The sequence below is a fragment of the Zalophus californianus genome, chromosome 4 (assembly GCF_009762305.2).
Source record: "Zalophus californianus isolate mZalCal1 chromosome 4, mZalCal1.pri.v2, whole genome shotgun sequence".
NCBI classification, from domain to species: domain Eukaryota; kingdom Metazoa; phylum Chordata; class Mammalia; order Carnivora; family Otariidae; genus Zalophus; species Zalophus californianus.
Window position 1 is genome coordinate 106,773,758 of NC_045598.1, and position 21,496 is coordinate 106,795,253.

The 21,496-nt window shown below is 42.8% G+C and overlaps 1 protein-coding gene across 1 annotated transcript; it reads right to left on the reverse strand.

The window, feature by feature from the left end:
• Positions 1–10,258: 10,258 nt before the first annotated feature.
• On the reverse strand, positions 10,259–10,561 carry LOC113925266 (late cornified envelope protein 1D-like). Its single transcript, XM_027599932.1, has one exon. The coding sequence runs from the start codon at positions 10,559–10,561 to the stop codon at positions 10,259–10,261; it is 303 nt and encodes a 100-aa protein (XP_027455733.1).
• Between the last annotated feature and the right edge of the window lie 10,935 nt (positions 10,562–21,496).

Below are 21,496 nucleotides of genomic sequence, written 5' to 3' on the forward strand. Positions count from 1 at the left end.
TCTTTGTCTGGTTTTGGGATCAAGGTAATGCTGGCCTCATAAAATGAGTTTGGAAGTTTCCCTTCCATTTCTATTTTTTGGAACAGTTTCAGGAGAATAGGTATTAATTCTTCTTGAAAGGTCTGATAGAATTCCCCTGGGAAGCCATCTGGCCCTGGGCTTTTGTTTCTTGGGAGATTTTTGATGACTGTTTCAATTTCCTTAGTGGTTATAGGTCTGTTCAGGTTTTCTATTTCTTCCTGGTTCAATTTTGGTAGTTGATACATCTCTAGGAATGCACCCATTTCTTCCAGGTTATCTAATTTGCTGGCATAGAGTTGCGCATAATATGTTCTTATAATTGTTTGTATTTCTTTGGTGTTGCTTGTGATCTCTCCTCTTTCATTCATGATTTTGTTGATTTGGGTCATTTCTCTTTTCTTTTTGATCAGTCTGGCCAGGGGTTTATCAATCTTGTTAATTCTTTCTAAGAACCAGCTCCTAGTTTCGTTGATCTGTTCTACTGTTCTTTTGGTTTCTAGTTCATTGATTTCTGCTCTGATCTTTATGATTTCTCTTCTCCTGCTGGGTTTAGGCTTTCTTTGCTGTTCTTTCTCCAGCTCCTTTAGGTGTAGGGTTAGGTTGTGTATTTGAGACCTTTCTTGTTTCTTGAGAAAGGCTTGTATTGCTATATACTTTCCTCTCAGGACTGCCTTTGCTGTATCCCAAAGATTTTGAACAGTTGTGTTTTCATTTTCATTGGTTTCCATGAATTTTTTTAATTCTTCTTTAATTTCTTGGTTGACCCATTCATTCTTTAGTAGGATGCTCTTTAGCCTCCATGTATTTGAGTTCTTTCTGACTTTCCTCTTGTGGTTGAGTTCTAGTTTCAAAGCATTGTGGTCTGAAAATATGCAGGGAATGATCCCAATCTTTTGGTACCGATTGAGACCTGATTTGTGACCTAGGATGTGATCAATTCTGGAGAATGTTCCATGGGCACTAGAGAAGAATGTGTATTCCGTTGCTTTGGGATGGAATGTTCTGAATATGTCTGTGAAGTCCATTTGGTCCAGTGTGTCATTTAAAGTCTTTATTTCCTTGTTGATCTTTTGCTTAGATGATCTGTCCATTTCAGTCAGGGGGGTGTTAAAGTCCCCCACTATTATTGTATTGTTGTCAATGTGTTTCTTTGCTTTTGTTATTAATTGCCTTATATAATTGGCTGCTCCCATGTTCGGGGCATAGATATTTACAATTGTTAGATCTTCTTGTTGGATAGACCCTTTAAGTAGGATATAGTGTCCTTCCTCATCTCTTATTACAGTCTTTGTTTTAAAATCTAGTTTGTCTGATATAAGGATTGCCACCCCAGCTTTCTTTTGGTGTCCATTAGCATGGTAAATGGTTTTCCACCCCCTCACTTTCAATCTGGGGGTGTCTTTGGGTGTAAAATGAGTCTCTTGCAGACAGCATATTGATGGGTCTTGTTTTTTAATCCAATCTGATAGCCTGTGTCTTTTGATTGGGGCATTTAGCCCATTTACATTCAGGGTAACTATTGAAAGGTATGAATTTAGTGCCATTGTATTACCTGTAAGGTGACTGTTAACTGTCTGTTGTCTGTGTTCGTTTCTGCTCTTTGCTGTTTTTAGGTTCTCTCTTTGCTTAGAGGACCCCTCTCAATATTTCTTGGAGGGCTGGTTTCGTGTTTGCAAATTCCTTTAGTTTTTGTTTGTTCTGGAAGCTTTTGATCTCTCCTTCTATTTTCAATGATAGCCTAGCTGGATATAGTATTCTTGGCTGCATATTTTTCTCGTTTAGTGCTCTGAAGATATCTTGCCAGTCCTTTCTGGCCTGCCAGGTCTCTGTGGATAGGTCTGTTGCCAATCTAATGTTTCTACCATTGTAGGTTACATATCTCTTCTCCCGAGCTGCTTTCAGGATTTTCTCTTTGTCTCTGAGACTCGTAAGTTTTACTATTAGATGTCGGGGTGTTGACCTATTTTTATTGATTTTGAGAGGGGTTCTCTGTGCCTCCTGGATTTTAATGCCTGTTTCCTTCCTCATATTAGGGAAGTTCTCTGCTATAATTTGCTCCAATATACCTTCTGCCCCTCTCTCTCTCTCTTCTTCTTCTGGGATCCCAATTATTCTAATGTTGTTTCGTCTTATCGTATCACTTATCTCTCGAATTCTGCCCTCGTGATCCTGTAGTTGTTTCTCTCTCTTTTTCTCAGCCTCTTTATTTTCCATCATTTGGTCTTCTATATCGCTGATTCTCTCTTCTGCCTCATTTATCCTAGCATTTAGTGCCCCCATTTTTGATTGCACCTCATCAATAGCCTTTTTGATTTCGATTTGGTTAGATTTTAGTTCTTTTATTTCTCCAAAAAGGGTTTCTCTAATAACTTCCACGCTTTTTTCAAGCCCAGCTAGTATCTTTAAAGTCATGATTCTGAACTCTAGGTCCGACATCGTACTAATGTCCGTATTGAGTAGGTCCCTGGCTGACGGTACTACCTCTTGTTCTTTTTGCTGAGGTGATTTCTTTCGTCTTGTCATTTTGTCCAGAGGAGAATAGATGAATGAGAGAACAAAAGGCTAACAGGTTTACAACGTCCCCAGCAAATATACTGTATACAAATCAGAAAAGACCTGAAACCAGGGGAAAAGAAAGGGAAAGAAAGAAAAAAGAAAGAGAAAAAGAAAAAAAAAAAAGATAAAAACAAAAACAAAACAATTCAAAAAAGGCAGAATATGATCAAATATGATCAGGCTAGTGCATAGATCAGTGCCACACACTAGATTTTGGGCGTATTTTGGTCTGTTAGAAAAAAGTGCCTCCTAAAATTTTAAAGGAAGAAAGACATATATGTACAAAATAAGGGTTGATACAATGAAGGGATGGAAGATGACTGTAAAGATGAAAATTATAAAAGATTTTATAACAGGACTTGGTAAGATAAGTTGTTTGAAAAAAGAAAGAAGATTTAAGGAAAAAAAAAAAAGGAAAAAGGGAGAGAATGTGATCAGGCAGGAGACTAGAACAAAGCCATACACTAGTGGTTTAGGGTATATTTTGATCTGTTAGAAGAAACTGTACCTCAAAATTTTAAAGAGAGAACAACTTATATATATATGCCAAAAACAAGGATAACTACTATGAAGGGATAAAATATGACTCTAAAAATGAAAAGAAAATAAAAAATGTTTTTTTTTTTTTTTTTAAAAAAGGGATTTATAAGATGTTGGTTGAAAAAGGGAAAAAGAAAAATAAAAAAAAGTCAACAAAAATTAACTTTGATGAAATAATGAATCATGGTAAAAAAAAAAAAAAAAAAAAGAAGCCATGAATCTATGTGCAGTATTCCCCTAGCGCTGGAGTTCTCCTATTCTCCTTGATCGATCAACTTGGTCTTGGCTTGCTGGCTGTTTGTGTTGATCTTCTGGGGGAGGGGCCTGTTGCTGTGGTTTCCAAATGTCTTTGCCGGAGGCGGAATTGCCCCGCCCTTGTCGGTCCGGGCTAAGGAAGCTGCTCCAGTTTGCTCTCAGGAGCTTTTGTTCCCTGCAAGCTCTCGGTACAGCTTTGGAGGACCAGGGCGAAAATGGCGGCCTCCCAGTCTCCGCCCGGAGGAGCCGAGAACTCGGGGCCCCACTCCTCAGTGCGCCCCCAGAGAAAAGCAGTCACTCCCGTGTCCCCGGTCTCCGGCCGCACTCCGTGCTCACCCGCCCTGTGACCGAGCGTTGCTATCTCTGGCACCCGACCCCGCTCGGAGTCTCCAAACCCAGCAGATCCCTGCAGTGCGTTCCCGCACCGCTCCTCCCCGGGAAGGAAGGGGAGTCTCCCCGGATCTGCTGCTTGTTGGGTCCTTGCTGGGGGAGCCGTGCCCCGACTGGGCCGCAGATCACAGTTTATGGCAACCCCGAGCTGAGAGCCCGCGACTCTGCTCCGTATCTGCAGCCGGCTTCCCCGCCCCGACACCTGGGAGCTCTGCCGCACTCAGGCACCCCTGGTCTCTCTGTGACCCCAAGGGTCCTGAGACCACACTGTCCCGGGAGGATTCCACCCCCCGCTTAGCCACTGCAGCGGCGTCCCTCTGCCGAGCCAACTTTTAAAAGGTCCGATTTTGTGCTCCGCGGCTCTAGCACTTGCCAGAAGCGGCCGGCGGAGGCCCCTCCCCCGCCGTCTATCCTCCCGAATATCGCCTCGGATTCACTTCTCCGGACGTCCTACCTTCCAGTAAGTGGTCGCTTCTCTGTTCAGAGAGTTGTTGCTACTCTCCTGTTCGATCTCCTGTTGAGTTCGTAGGTGTTCAGAATGGTTTGATCCCTATTCAGCTGAATTCCTGAGACCAGACAAAATCTAGGTCTCCTACTCCTCCGCCATCTTGCTCCGCCCCCTATGTGTCTGTTTTTTATAAAAAGCTTTTGCACAGCAAAAGAAACAGTCAACAAAACCAAAGACAACCAACAGAATGGGTTGCTGGCTGGCTCCTTGGGCTTAATGACTCTCAGTAAAAATTTAGTAGAGTACTCTTTGGGTACTGATCCCTTTCCTCCCAAAGATGGTCTTTGTTTTTCTTTGGGTCTTTTATGTCGTTTGTCATAAAAAGGAATTATCATAGGGCAGAACACAGGTGTAAGTCCTATAAACCTGCTGTTCAAGCCAGTCCCACAGATTGATGAGTTCACGGTTCTCATCAGACCAGTGTCTGTTTGGACAAATTTTGCTGTGGGTTAATGTGCACATGAGGCAAAGGCAGTTGTTAAGAAACACCTTGGAAGTCAAAACTACAAAATTGGTGGGCAAGGGTCTAGCACTTAAAAGCTGTTAGAGTGCTCACCACCTAACCCAAAATCTCCTATCTCAGGATAAGTTGATCAAGGTTAAATTGACACTAGGTCATCTGCCAAGACAAACTTCTGTGCATCAAGGTACGCAGTAAAAAAAAAAAACACAAAATCCCCAACTCTGTGATGCATCCCTCCTAGGTATTACCATGGCTCTAAGACACCCAAGGCTTGGCCAAAGCTATTAGTGTGCATATAAGAAAAATCAGATGAGGTTTTCCCTTTCATCTTATTCTATGTCCTAAGATGTTGGCTTTGTGACCAGTGAGAATATTCTCCCTGGTCTCTGCCATCTGGAGGGTGCACTTACCACTTACAGGGGTGCACCCCAGTGACCAGTGGAATAGACTGGGGATCCAAGGCATGCAGTTACAAGGAGCTGTTGTCCATGGAAGCTCTCGAGGTTTGTCATAAGGGGTCCCAGCCCATAAGGTGTCTTTGTCGTCCCAACCTTCATTGCTTGTTAGTGCAGGAAAAATCCCATTCCAATTCCAATAGCACTGAGGTAACTGGGTATCATAGATCAGCAGATCTGTGACTGGAAGTGTCTCTCATTTGTGGGATACCAGAGACACTGGAGACACCACATCATTCTTACCATCTGTGTAATGGAGGTCTTTGCATTCTTTGACTATTCTTGGAGTAAACTTCGGGTCATAGGGCCTACTCATCTGTTCCCTCTTAGGACACTACTTGCATCCATGGCAAAGATTTATACTCAGCCTGGAAAGTTGTCTCTGGGTCTTTCCATAGAGAGGCTTATTGGATTGAGTTGTTATTGGAATAAATATACTAATGCTGATCCCACTTTTTAGTGGCCAGATGGTGGATCTTTTGAATTGGAAAAACTTCTATATTTGAAAAAATTTTAGAGACTTCTCATTCTAAGCAATACCTTATTGGTTTTTATGGGAAGATCAATTTGGAAATCCCTTGGATTCTTAACTTCTGCAGGGACTCTCATTGCTAATGGGCATGTAATTGCTGTCCTGTCACAAGTTGTTCCCCTCCCTTCTAAAATTGCCAATGCTCACTGATCAGACCATATACAGAGGAAACTGATGGTACATCTTTAGGAAATGGTAGAGCTGACAGCTGCCCAAAACACAGCTCCAGATGGACCTCCTTATCCTCTCTCCACCCAGTTTCTAACCCAACCTATATCCCTGACTGATATTACTCATCAAACAAATGCCTCAAATCTGAAAAGGAGGCTTGGACACAAAAGGGTGCAAAGCAATTATCAGATGGATCATATATTGGGCCAAACTGGATTCCTACATCCCCTTTTCTTTTAACCTTTTGGCTTGCACTTATCTCCCACAAATGGGACATATGTGCAAATGGGGGATAATTAAAGAAGTAAGACAATTGGCTTTGCCCTGACACCCACAAAATTTATGACCAAATCATTTCCCAGTGCAATACTTATAAATCTCACCAAATCTCTGGAAGAAATCAATATACACCATGAAGACCTCCTGAGCCCACACTGCCCTTTGCAGACTTCAAATGGATTTTATAGACTTGCCCCCAACCTTGGCTGTTCCCACTGGTTGATCATTGTGAATGTCTACTGGATGGACTGAATGCTCTCTGACTGGACATGCTGATACCACAACAGTGGTAAAAAAATTAATATCTGAGATTATTCCTTATTTTGGCAGTCCTTTCGTGATTGAGTTAGACCAAGGAACTCACTTTACAGCAGAGATAAACCACCTGCTTGCAAAAACTCTGGAGTACTCATTAAAATCCTCAATCATCAAGGCAAGTGGACTGTAAAAAATCTTTACATAAAAAGGAACTTAGGGGAGCACCTGGGTGGCTCAGTTGGTTAAGCGACTGCCTTCAGCTCAGATCATGATCTCAGGGTCCTGGGATCGAGCCCCGTATTGGGTTCCCTGCTCAGCGGGAAGCCTGCTTCTCCCTTTCCCACTCCCCCTGCTTGTGTTCCCTCTCTCGCTGTCTCTCTCTCTGTCAAATAAAAAAAAAAAAAGGAACTTAGGATGGATTTGTCAAGAAACTGGACTTAAATGGCCAAAAGCATTGCCCTTGGCCCTTATTAATAATACTCCAAATAGGAGGCATGGATTGACACCTTTTGAAATAGTGTTTGGTTGTCCAATGCCTACTGGCACCTCTAAACTTTTCACTCGGGCATTAAGTGAGCAATGTGATGCTATGACTAACTATATACAAGGACTAACAAGTATACATGAAGCGTATCATCAACAGGTAAATGAAGCATGGCCCTCATCAACTTATGGACCCTTTCAACCAGGGACAGGGTCTACATCCAGGTCTTTAGAAGAAAACACTGGCTGGCACCTTGCTGGGAAGGGTTCTATGAGGTGCTGCTGATGACCTACACTGCCACCAGAATAAAAGAGAAATCCTCTGGATTCATGAGAACCATACCAAAATAGACCCAGATCAACACTGCAAGACAACTGGGAGACCACCCCCTACAGGTGACCTGACAATAAGGATTTCCAGGCTCAAGTCCCAGGTCCCAGAAGCAATGGTGCCATGATGTAGACAGCTTTTGCCAAAATCATGATCAAAAAACTTCTCTTTTCCCTACTCCCCCTTTTTAAAACTCATGTATATATATATATATTCCTATATATAAATTTATATATAATATATACTATATGTTAATTGTTATATAATGTAAATTTATATATAATATAAATTATTTATACAAGCATATTATAATATATTATATAAAATACTAACTAAATACTATATATATACTTTTTAATACTTTTTCCCCATTTATAGATTATTTGTTGGAAGGCTAACTGGAGAGTGCTTTTCTATCCTACTTCCTCTCTTGAAGTCTCCACTATGGATTCCTTTCCAACCTGTGTCTTGCTCTTACTAACCCTCTCTTTTTCAATAGGTCAGGCACAGACCAAACACTTCCTTATGCCAGTTTACCTGGCCACACATATAAATCAGTCTGACTATTGGCTATGTCAACATCTAGATAATGCAAAAGAACCTGAAATGGTCTTCATTCCTGCAGATGTGAACACCTGGTTGTCTGAACGTGGTAGATGGATAGATTGCAAGGTGTGGTATCTACAGCCAGAGGAACATCACTCCCTCTGCCTTTTTACCTGGTGAACTACTTGGGCTCCAGAAAATCTCTACAGAAGCTCAAAGACTATCAAGAAACTTCTCTTTTCCCTACTGCCCTCCTAAAAAATTTCTGAAAAGTTTTTCTGAAAAAAAAAAAACTGAAAAATTTCCCTTTTGCATTGAAAACAGATGTCTGTTTCAATGGACTGGGACTGGACTTCTCCTGAGAGATACACCAAAACTTTATAGCTACCTAATCCTGTGGTTTGATACTAAAAATATCATCTTTAAACTTAGCAAGGAGATTAAAAATAACTCTAGCATAGACATTTGCCAAATCACCAGATGTTTTACAGATCAACGTACAACATGAGGTATCTTAGCTACCCGCCTTGTTAGACCACCGAATTCCACAAACCGTATTTGGGTCAATCAAAATTCTGGACTTACTTGGCTAGGTGACAAAACTAAGCTTTATCACTGCCAGAACCAAACTACGGGCCTCCTACATCAGCTACTCTCATATACTGACAGGACTACATGAAAAATGGAGATGTATGAATGTATGAATGTTAACATTATCAAAGGTCATAGAGCACTCCACACTTGAAAGTTCCAAACTAACTCTGTCTATAAACTACACTGGTCTTATTTTATGCGGCAACAAGGTCTACAAAATATTCCCACCTACTTGGTCAGGATGATGCAGACTTAGATACCTGGCTCCATTTGTTACTAAGTACTCCACCCTAAATGCCAGCCAATTACAAACTTGGGCTTCTTTGTCCATAAAACTGTGCTACATAAACGTGCCCATCAAGAAATTGTAGAAAATCCACTGTTATATCAATTCCAAGTTCTTTCAGTGTTAAGTCTCTTATTCCCAAATTTTGGGGATTATAAATTAGAAAAAGCAATCCTAAATCTCTCTGTGGTGATGGGACAAGAATTCAATACCACTATGCAAACTTTGAAAATACTCCAATCAGAAGTTAAAAGTTTAGCCTCTGTGGTACTCCAAAATCATCATGCTCCAGATCCACTGAGTGCCTCTGCAATCACTGGTGAAAAGTTTTGCTTCTATGTAAACTAAATGGGCCAAATAATATCTAACGTGAATCAGTTAAAAGAAAGAATTAACATTTTTCATTAGATAAATGAAGCACAGACTTTCTATTGGACCAATCTATTTCCGGGTTTAGGGAATTTGGTTTAATGGGATGTGGGGAAGTGTGCTCCATTTGTTCTTTTCTGTTTATTCATCCTCATTCTAGCCTGTGGCCTTTCTGTTCTTTGCAGATTTCTTAATCTTTGCAGATTGGTTTCTTCCTCCTCAGTCACCAGCTCAGCTTTAATATGAGAAACTTTCAGAGAAACATTCAGAGGATGGAACTGTAGGGGCCCAGGGTAGGCTACCCCCAAATATACCACAATGGTAGATCAATTAGTTCAAATTAAAGCTACTTAAATAACAGCCTGCGCTAGAAGGACACTCAGACTCTCCTCCATCCCCCTGAAAGCAGGAAATACTTCTCCATGTGAAAAGTACCCCCCCTGTAGCAGGAAGTAAAGAGACACCCTTATCACCAGAGGTGGGAAATTTAGAGCAGAGAAGTCTGTCTAAACAACTCTTGTTACTTTTTACTAATTTACCACCCCTGCCCAAACTCTGCTTAGAATCCCTTACTAATTGAAGCTCCTAAGGTTGTTTTCTTTGTCTTGTTAATGCCTGTCTAAAATGAGTAAAATTTGCCTGTCTTGGTCACTTCTTTGGGCCTCGGTGTCATTCCTGGGCCTCCGTGCACACGTAATAAAACTTTGACTTTTTCTACTGTTAATCTGTCTCATGTTGATTTAATTCTTGGTCTGGCTGGAAGAATTTCTACTCTTGAAGAGTAGAAAAGAATTTTTCCAGCCTGTCAAAAACAAGCAGTGCTACATCAGGGCCCAGATGACAAGGGGAGACTGAGCTGAGATCGGACATGCTCATCTTTCCCAGTACATTTACAAGCAAGGGAAAAGCAGGCTAGAACAAGATGGTGAGGAGATTATTTTATTGTTTTGCTTCAGGTAGGGGACTGCCAAGGAAATTATCTGTGGAATGGCATAGGAATTACTATCTGGGGTTCCCAGGGCAGGCCGCAAACATGGGATCAGAGTTCCGAAAATGAGTTTTTAAGAGAGGACACAGATATCCGGATTTCAGGTAAGAAGTATCCTCAAGAACAGAGTTTGAAGTCTTCACTAAAATGTCTCAGCAGCACAGGTAGAGCAACGGAAGATGACCTTGCCCCTTTCTGCCTCTATTTCTGTGCTCCTTGGCTCAGGGTCCACTTCAGCAGCAGCCTCCAGACAACTGACCGCTGCCCCCTCCACAGCAGCTGGAGCCCCCCGAGGGCTGGCTGCAGCAGCCAGAGCTCTGGTGTCTGTGACGATGGGACCTGTGTCGCCTGTGGTGGCTCAGGCAGCAGCCGCCGTCCCCAGAGCTGCAGCAGCCGCCGCCCCCAGAGCTGGAGCCGCAGCAGCCCCCAGAGCTGCCGTTGCAGCAGGAAGAGACTGGGGGGCACTTGGGGGGGCATTTGGGGGCGGGGCACTTGGGAGGGGGCTGGCACTGATGCTGGTTCTGCTGGCAGGACATCTCGGCTGGTGGGGTCAGGACCTGAGGGAGAGTCACACAGCGAGTCAGACCCAGGACCCAGAGCCCTGCTGCCCCTTCCTGTTCTTAGCATCACTTCTAGTGCCCTTATTGTGAAAGTTTTGAGATCAGACATAGAAAATCATCTCTGACAATTTTATCACTCTTACTGGTGTACCATGTGCCTTGTTTCACAGAGTCACTTTCAATTCCATTTGGAATGTTGTCAACAGTATCATGCCCAAATATGTAGAGAAAATTGATGCTTATTAACATTTCCTTAGCGTCAGAGAAAACACCAGGAAATAAATTTGCTCCAGGCAAGCTTTCATTTTCTCACATCACCAAGAATCTTGCAGACATCTAGTGTAGGGACCATTTTAGCACTGAAAGTCTCTTAAAGGAAAAGGCAAAAGTATTCTCTCTTGGAAAGATTTCTGATATGTTTTGGTTTTGCAGAATATAGAAAATCATAACTGCAAAGGCCTTGGAGTCACTTTGTCCAAACCAATTCAACTTATAAATGAAGAAATTGAAAGGAAAAAAGGCAAATTCACTGGCCCAGTGCTAGTCACTAGCTTGTCTCAGTTCTGTTTCCAGACTCCCTGACTCCTAACCCAGGGCTCTAATCCACATAGTCCTTCTCCTAAGGACTGCTTCCCAGGCAAAACCCAGGGTTTCTCAGCTCCAGTGTGCCCCCAGTTCCCACTATGGACCTTCTTGTTGGAGTCTAAACAGATCCGCAGGTGTCTCTGATTCTCTCTTCTGTTAAGTACCAACATCCTCAACACACTGTCTCTGCAACTGGGTCTGGCTATATTTCCAAAACTGTATTCCCACTATGCAACCACTCCAGCATAATCTAGCCATCAATGTTTCCATTCACTAAAACAAGAGAAACATACCCAGCAACTTCGAACAATCGGCTGTTTCCAAAACTCTAGTATGTAGCACACAAATCTCTTCCTAGTTGCTCTGGGTCTTTCTCACCCATCTCACCCTGGCCCTCCTGATTCAGATTTTCTTGGTCCTCATCCTTCCAACCATAGCCCAAGGCCTTGCCTACCCCCTGCTCTGGTTTGAGCTCCCTCTGTGGAAGTCTCTGTTCTCAGTCCCAGGGGACACTTACTGGTGCACAGGCAGCACTGGATCCGTCAACACCTCAGGAGAGGAGTGCTTGGAAGGGCTCTGGCCCCAAGGCCCTTTATCCTGGCCTTGGGCTCTGCCCCCAGCCTGTGAGACAGGGCCCCAGTATGACATGACCCACCTCCTGCCACCCACATGGTCCTGTGACAGGTAATGACTGGCAGCTCCTCCCTGCGTCCTTCTAGAGACCTCAAGGCATCTCTTCCCAGCTAGGAAAGTACCTGCTTATAATGGGGACTGTGGTGGGTCAAAATGAACATCCCCATTCCTGGAGTCATCTGTTGTATTTTTTTCTATGGAAGGCACCTTTTTTTCTATGGAAGGCCTTCTAGTCACATTTATGGACCTGGTCACATAGTCCCTCCTTTCTTTCTACCCTAGATAGCAATTTTTCACCTGGACCTTTTGGGTTTTTTTTTTAAGTTTTTATTTAAATTTCAGTTAATATACAGTGTCATAATTGGTTTCAGGTGTACAATATGGTGATTCAATACTTCCATATATCACTCAGTACTCATCACAAGTGCCCTCCTTAATCCCCATCACCTATTTTACCCATCCACCCACCCACCTCCCCTCCGGTAACCATTAGTTTGTTCTCTATAGTTAAGAGTCTGTTTCTTGCTTTCTCTCTCTCTCTGTCTCTCTCCCTCTCTTCCTCTCTCTTATTTTTTCCCTTTGCTTGTTTGTTTTGTTTCTTAAATTCCACAGATGAGTGAAATCATATGGTTTCATCTAAACCTTTGAATCTACATGGCTTGGGTGAAAATCTACATGTCTGAGTTGTGAGGGGTGGTGTGTATAGCATAGTGGTTGAGAAAATAGGCTTTAGGACCTCACCAAAGTATTCAACTTCTTTGAACCTCACAATACAGATCTTTTAAATGTAGATAATGATAGAAAAGTCTTTTTTGCATAATCTACATATTGGCTAAGATGGCAAAGGGGAAGTAGGCAAGATAAGTATGTGGTACTTGGTGACACTCAGGAAATAGATGGATAGATAGACAAAAAAAAAAAGAGAGAAATAGGATTTTTAATGGACAGGGGAATTTTTTAGGCCATCGACACCTTTAGTAGCTACATCTTGTTCAAACTAAATGCCATTTTTTCCTCCCATATATCTCAGTGAGTTTGGTTTGATGAATGTAGATCAGGAAAGGGGTACTGAAGGTGAGCATATTGCCCATAATGCCTGAAAATTATAGCCTGAAAAGAATTCACAGTTTCCCAGGGGCAAATTGAAGGGAGGAGGTAAAATAAAAATGGAAAGGGTGAAGAGAAGGGAGCAGCCCAAGAGGTGACCTGATAACACTACTTGAAGTGGCGCTGGTCTACCTGGCATACCTAAGAACAGATGCACTCAATATTCAAGTTAAAATTGTTTACATTGTTGCAATATGAATCACCTGTGTTTCCATGCTCTAACCAACTGGAAATTCTAAAAATGAAAAACATAGTCTCTGAAAAACTAAATGTGTTCAAAATTAAATACAATGTCAAAAATTTATTGGATGGTCTTAGCAGGTTGTAAACAGCAGAAGAATAGATTGGTAAATTTCAACTTGAAGAATTGAATTGAAAAGAAGGGAAAAATACAAAACAATGAACAGATGAATGGTAATCTGTTGAATTATAGCAAATAGTCCAACATTCACATATTTAGAGTTTCTGAAAGAGAATAAAGAGAGTGGGGGATATATTTTTAAATACTGATCAATTTTCCAAATTTCACATAAACTATCAAGATGAAGGCAGGCCAGGTCTGAGGACCCAGAGGGGTCCCACATGACCAGCTGAGAGGATCCCTGGCTACACACAAGATAGAAATCAAATGTGAGGCAGGAGGAAGGGAAAGCAGAGTTTTTTGAAGGCATAGAGAGAGTGCAGATACAAGGGTCTAGGAGATTCAGAAAGGAGAAAGATTCTCATCTTTGTTCAGGGTCTGGTATACATGTCCTGTCAGGTATCTAGGAACTGACTGGAACAAAGGTGAGAGCCCAGCTGTTATTCCTTGGAGCCACGGGGTCTTGGCATCAAGATGTCTAGTACTAGTGGTCTAGAATATTCATATGATGGCTTTATCCAGTCATCCTCACCTGGTCCTTCCTTAGATGTTATCTGTTCTAAATAAATCATTAACTCCTTGCGCCTTAGGAGGAGGACATATACATTCTGAGGCATGTACAAAGTGAGGTGGTGATGCAGGTCCTAGCAAGAATAGAAGCAGGAAAAGGAGCAAAAAGCAGAATTTTATGGAGCCCTTCAGTTTCCCTATCTCAATAGGACAAAAAACTAATACATCCCAAGCAGGATAAATAAAAAGAAAGCCAATAAGTGGTACAACATGTCCAGAAAAAAGGATACAACTTAGTCTTGGAAAAGATGTGAGTGAGGGGAATTCTAAGGAAGGGTGTCTGGGAAAGATTTGTCAAAGAGACTTTGACCCATGGAGGCTGGGGGTTGGGGGTCGAAGGACATTCCAGGGAGAAGCAGCAGTGTGAGAATAGATACAGGCAACAGGATGCAGGTGGTCTTTTGTGAGTGATCCAGCCTGACTGGAATGTAGGGCACATATGCTGGAGCCGGGAGAGAGAGTGAGGACAGGGGAAGACTAAAGAGAAGTAAATGGAAGGCTGGGTGGTAGGGAGACCTTTGCCAGGGTCAGTCACTTGGGTTTTATTGAATGTTTACCAGAAATCCATGGAAGGTCTTAGTTTAATTTTATTATTGCAAGATGTATGGTTGTCATTTTAGCAGGTAAGGATAATCACATTAGCACTGGGTCCCAATACGGAAGGGGACTGTGTAGGAGACCCTGGGACAGAGGACAACAGCAGCAAGGATCGAGATGAGAAAATACCACTGCCACAATCCCCTAAATGTTACTGCAGATTCACGATCCTTTATTCCATCCAAAGGTCTCTGAAAACTGAGTTTCTTGTCCAATTGTTGATGACACCCATTTGGTGGCAAAAAACTGACCTGAACTGACAGTGAGATGGCTTCACCTTACTGTGAATATTCGTGTGTTTTGTTGCAGAGGTATTAATGGCCTTCTCAAAGGGGCAGGAGTCCTGAAGCCATGGGTTTGGGGGATCTGAACAACACACTGTGCCTACCCAAGATGTGGTAGACTCCTTGGTTTGACTTGCATGGTGATGGGATTGTGTATGGCTAAGTCTGAAGTATGCCTGTAGTGTTACTAATAAATTCTGCTCACTGCACTACTCCTCTTAAAAAATAGTTCTGAACCTCATCTGGTACCGAGGGTTTCAGATAAGAGATTATGGTCTACAGTATTTACATTCTTTGGTCACTAGAGGAATACAGAAATCTAACATTTTCCAAGAGTATCAACTTATGGCTAATAATCACTCCTTTAACTAAGGAAGCCTTGCTGTGCCAGTTTGTCCAAATTCTGAGTTGAGCAAGGCTCAGGTTCTCTCCATTTTTAACTGACAGCTCAAGATTTTCCCAACTCAATCACACCGTCAACCTCAATTCATAATGCATTCTTATACGGTATTTTTTTTTTTTTTACTTATTTTCAACTATTGTATTGTATTCAGTGAGGAATCCAGGAAAACAGAAATGTGGGCATGCTTACTGAACACTTTCCTAGGGCCTTTGTACATTTTTCTCTCTTTTACCTATTAATCCTATTAACCAACCATCAATAAAAATTTATTCTTTTGGGGGCGCCTGGGTGACTCAGTCGTTAAGTGCCTGCCTTCAGCTCAAGTCATGATCCCAGGGTCCTGGGATAGAGCCCTGCATCGGGCTCCATGCTCCGTGGGAAGCCTGCTTCTCCCTCTCCCACTCCCCCTGCTTGTGTTCCCTCTCTCACTGTGTCTCTGTCAAATAAATAAAATAAAATATTTTTTAAAAATTTTATTCTTTTTGTTTAAAACTGTCCTGTGTTCTTTTTTTTTTATTAAGATTTTATTTATTTATTTATTTGACAGAGAGAGACACAGCGAGAGAGGGAACACAAGCAGGGGGAGTGGGAGAGGGAGAAGCAGGCTTCCCACCAAGCAGGGAGCCCGATGCGGGGCTTGGTCCCAGGACTCTGGGATCATGACCAGAGCCAAAGACGGTTGCCCAACCCGCTGAGCCATCCAGGCGCCCCCAAATGTCCTGTGTTCTGATTTTTCAAGACAATGTTAATTCTTGCTTACAATTTTTTTCAGATTGCCACTGGCACTCCTTAGCAGACCCAGCAAAAGAGTTAGGGAGTATTCTGAGCTATTGGATAAATTTGCCAAAAAATTATAATGACAGCCACAGCCAATCTACTCATAATCGCCCTAATAGCCAAGATAATCTACTCCTCTTCCATAATCAATACTCAGTTCCCTCGATGAAAAATAAGAAGCTTTTGTGGATCCTTGAAGCTGGAATCCTTTGCCTGTACTCCTGCCTTACATCAACAGAACCTTTTTATTGTTAATGGACGGGAGTCTTTTGGGATGGAGGTGAGGGCAGGATAGCATTCTCTGTGGGATTGGGAATGTCTTAAGGGCAAGGCCAGAGTTTCTTTCCTCTAATTCAATGGTTCTCATTAAAGGATGGTGGGTAGATTTTGTATACTCCTATTCCATGCCCCCAGAAGGAAGAATTTGACAATCTGCAGAGGCCTTTAGTCATCACAGCTGGTGGGGAGGGCGTTGTGTTTGATACTGTCATCTAGTGGGTAGAGGCCAGGGATGCTACTTAATATCCTACAGTGTGCTCCCATGACAAAGAATTACCCCAACCAAAATGTCACTAGTGCTGAGGGTGGGAAACCCTGCTTTGCTGCAGGAGGATTAAGACTATGCTCACTGGAAACACTTCCTGGATTTCTGACTGAACAAAACAAGCCTCTGAAGAATGTTGATGAGATGTTATGGAAAGAACTTATAATTTAAATGATTGCCCAATCCAGCCTTTTTATCCAGGCTGGGTCAAGTCAGAAGGCCTTTCAATGACTAAGGGCCCAATCTCGATTCAAGTCTTAAAAGTATTTCTGATTGATTGAGAGCCTCCCCTCCCTGGTACTTCCTCTCCTGCTGGCTAACCTAAGGAACCATGTCATTGGCAAACTGGCTGAATGGCATCAACACACTGATGACCATTTTTGATAGCAGCTCACCTCACTGTCCTTGAAGCCAACATTCACCTTGGTATCTGAGCAAACTATCCCCAAATCTCTTATTCCTTCTAGATTCAGCTTCCATCCTGAGCCACTTCCCACCACCTATCCCCCAACCCTCTTCTGTCTGCCCTCCCATGTCCCTTCACTCCTTCAATTCTGTCTCCTCCATGCCTCCCTTGACTTGCCCCAGCTGACCACATCCATTTCTGTTTGTGCTTCCCTTGTCTGCCTGTCCAGGCTTTCTTGGGCCTGGACTTGGCCTGCCTTTTTGGCCAACCTCCCTCATCAGATGAGCCAATCATCATCTCTTCCTTGTACTTCTCCCCTTAAGGGTGAACATTTCACTGCTAAAGGTAGATATATTTGTAGTGTTTTATAATATGCAAAGTGTATGTAACTTAAATAACCTATTTAATGCTGTGTGACACAGGGGTATATTACAGGGGTACATTTTTCTTTTAACCACATTGTCAGGGAAACTGCTAAAGCTAAGACCTCTCTGCTAGTAAGTGGTGGAGCTGGGATCCAGCTCATACTTCATGATGCCTTTCCTAAGCCCTTTCTATTCCTGCATGCTGGCTCACAGTTCCATACCACTCTGGGCCCCTTTCTCCCACACACCAGCTCAGTCCTCTTCCCCTTCTTATGCTGTCTGTGATGCCTGCCCAGAATATCTCCATTGCTATATTTGTTCTTATTTCCAAAGCAGTTTGTATATTTTAATGTTACATATATATTTTTAAATATGTCCATTTTTTATCTGTTTTCCTCTGCTAGAATATCAGTTCCTTGAGAACAAGCATCTTTGTCTATTTCATTCATTAATATAACCCAAGCATCCAGAATACTGCCTGACACATAGTAAAAACTCAGGATTTGAATAAGTGTTTGTTGAATGCAGAAGTAACAGTGCATTCCATTTCCACACAGTTCTGATTATTAAATTATTCTCTTTATTTCTAGTCAGAAATTTCCATCCATTGGATTTAAGCTATCGAGTTTTACTTTTTCTGAAAGAGATCCTTTCAAATAATGGAAGAGAGAGAGCAACATGCTACTTCTTGGAAAATACATTAGGGGCACTTGGGTGGCTTAGTCGGTTAAGCATCTGACTCTTGATTTTGGCTCAGGTCATGATCTCAGTGTTGTGAGATGGAGCCCCAGGTCAAGCTCCATGTCCAGCCCCATGCTGGGCATGGAGCCTGCTTAAGATTCTCTCTCTCCCTCTCCCTCCACACCTCCCCTCCTCTCTCCCCCTCTATAAAAAATAAAATAAAACATAACATTATTCTTCCTTCCACAGGAGGGGAAACCAAGTTTTGGAGCAAGATAAGCCTGGGCTTGGATTCTAGCATTATCAGGTCTTAGATGTGTGACCAGACAATCAGTAGATGTGTGTGTGTGTGTGTGTGTGTGAGAGAGAGAGAGAGAGAGAGAGAGAGAGAGAGAGAGATGCACTGTCTATAAATTGGAGTAAATAATAGCATCTTTTCAAGTTGTGAGTATGAGGAAGGATGTAGGTTTCTTGTCTCAGGTGATGGCTGACGCATAGTTGGCTGACACATCATCCTCCAGCCTTCCTCCCATTGGACACTGTGGACCAAGGAGAGCAACACTATATGACTAACTATGAAGAACAAGAGCTCAACACCATGTGCCACAGACAATCTCACATTTGCCCCATGCTAAGATTTTAATTAACCAAACTTTTCTCCATATGTGTGGCTCTGCATATATCTACTCATCTTCTACAAGTGCAGGAGACCTTAAACTTAACTCAGAATTTCACCTTTATCTTAATTACATTTTACCTTGTCAGATTAGGTCCATTATTCTAACCCATGTTGACAGACATGTTCTTCAATCCTCCCTCATAACTTGAAATCACTTGAAATTTTAGGTCAGTTTCCTCTCAAGTCTTACTCTAAAATATTGATAAGAAGTTCATTAGAGCAGGATGAAGATGGACATGTTTGGAACTAGGAATGATGGTCATGTAAGGAGGAAATATTCCTCCCTGCATTGTCTGTCATGATGTCAGTTTAATGACAATGGCCTACCTGTTATTGTCTCTTCCTGGAACTCTCTCCTCTTTCCTCCCTTCATTAGATAACTCCCACCAATCTTTCACACCTCTGACTGTAAGCACCTCTTCTAGGCACTTGAGCTGCTTAAGTGCCCCTCCTACAGGTTTCCATGGTGCCCTCTGCCTCCCATGTTCAAGCTCTCATAAACTCTATTGTCTCTCAAATTCAAGGTGGGCAAGACACTGCCTTACTCACCATTGTATTTCTAGGACCAAGCACAATTCCTGGCAGATAGCTAGGTCTCAATAAATTTTTTTCAAGTGAACGGATGTGTTAATATAAGTTGATAAATGGTTTTCTTCCTGACAGATATAATAGTCAAGAACAAAGAAAAGATGTTACCCTAGCTCAGGGTTCCTATGACAAGATGTGGTGAGGAACATCATGGGTGGGTTTGGCATAGCTTGGGTTATTTCTAGCCTTCCAGATACTTCTAGTTTAGTCTTCCAGGTCAGGAAGCTTCATCTTTTGGAGGAATGAGTTTGATGGTCCCTGGTGATGGGGAAGCCCATGGATCATCATGTATCACCCTCTCTTCCTAACTAGTTTCAAGCCACAGGCATGCGGATCCTCTGGACATCCAACCAGGCCAGAAATCAGGAGTATGCTATGGCCAGGGACCAAGTCTTGTTCACTACCTGGCTATTCTCCTATATATTGTGTACACTGTCTGTCTTCTGATTTCTACTATCTACATATCTATTCCATTATAAAGAGCTGAGCTATTCCCTTATGCATTACAGTTCTATTTGCTTATTCATCCAGGACCATTCTAGTCTGTAGGACAAACTATGGATTGTAGAATTCCTCCCTCTTAATGGTTAGGTAATGCCTGAATAAAGGAGGGATATACCAAAACTAGGCCTATCTTCTCCCAGTAAAAATCTGTAACATATATCAGACAATCCATTTCCCTAAGCCATGCACAAGAGCCTAATTCTGGGTTTTGGGGGTGGCAGTGGTTAGGGATTTAACTGAGAGGAAAGAAGAGACTCTTTGGTCTTGAGGTGCTCCTAGACTGAGGAGTAGAAAATTTGACTCTCTCATAGGGTAATTACATAAAATTTTTCATAAAAAACAGTTAGTGGTCAGCCCCATTTTTGCCACCATGTCCACCTCCTTCTCGTGCTGTGGCCAGATGTGTGCAAGTTTCAATTCTCCTTGCAGATATTGAATAAACTCCCTCACACCCTGGTTATCACTACAGCAATGGTTTCTATCTCAGCTGATCAGAATAATTATCAGATGGAGGTCCCAGATTCTCTCTCTAGAGAATATTCACTTTAAATAGGTCTGGGGATGGATCTGGGGGTTCTGTGTCTTTAAGTGGGTTCCCAGGTCATTCCACCCTAGCCTAGTGCCTGTGACAAAGAGCAACTGTGGCTAACCCACTTGGTCTGGAAGGAACTTCTGAAAACATCTAGTGCAATTCCCTCATTCGACAGTGAGGATGCTAATCCCAGGGAGGAAGGCTTAGAAAGAGGGAAAGGATAGAGAACTACACACAGATATAAGAAGGATTCCAGGGTGGGAGGCATGGTCTTTAGACCCAATCTCTCTTACATTCATTCAGACTAACTAGCCCCTCATCTCTGGAAGACAGGTCCTCGTATTGAATGCCAAGCCTAGGAGTCTGCTTGACCTCTGTTTCATACTGTTTGTGATGTGCCTGATGCACTGGCATTTCTGGGCAACAGTCTGTTCACCTGAAATGGAAACAACACCATGCAACCTGTGCACTGCTTCAGATTGTTAGTGTGATATTCAAAGAGAGATTCTCTCACAGGTCTTTGAGCACCTTTAGCAGGCTTTTATAAATAGTCTTTTTTACTATGGAATTCCAATTCCTGGCCCTTCAAGTTTTGTTCAAATGGTTGATATAGAAGGAAAAGGCAGAGCACTGGAAGGCAGGTCAAGCATGAAAGGGTGGAGGCTGGGGAGTGGAAGGGGTGATTGGAAGGGCTGTCAAAAGCCAAGGCTGAAGGGTCATAGGAGATCTTAACCCATGCTTCTGGGGTTGCAACCCATCACTGCATACATTTTAGAAGCCCCACACTTTACAGCATACAAACAGATACAGCAGACCCACACTCCTGGGCACCTCTTCCTTTAGAGCTGCCATATATAGGCTGTAGCTTTTCACAGGTGGCCTACCTAGAGGCTCAAACTTGAGCATGCTGTCAGAAGAGGTGAGAGGACCCAGTTCAGACTAGTGCCCCAGGAGAGAGAAGCACCGGGCTCTGAGCCTCTCTGGCTACGGAGATGGCACTGAGGCTGGCTGGTGCACAGCCCTGGTCTATGAGGGAGCCCCAGGCCCAGCCTGACTCACCCAGAGACACTCTATTCTGCCATCATCCAATATCTTTCCATATCCAGGCCTACTTATCCTGGGGAGCCAGAGTCTATCTCCAGAGAATAGAGCAGGTCATGGGTCATTGCAACAAAGAACCTGTGTGGTGACCTGTACCCTGAACCTGAGGGGGCTGGGGCTTCCTAGGAGTGAACGCCCTTCTCTCCCACCCAGGTCTGTGTTTCTTCCATGTTTTGAGGAGATGGACTGCTCTT

What these genes read in the sequence shown, in the direction of transcription:
- LOC113925266 (XM_027599932.1), bottom strand. Translation starts at nt 10,561, where the DNA reads ATGTCCTGCCAGCAGAACCAGCATCAGTGCCAGCCCCCTCCCAAGTGC.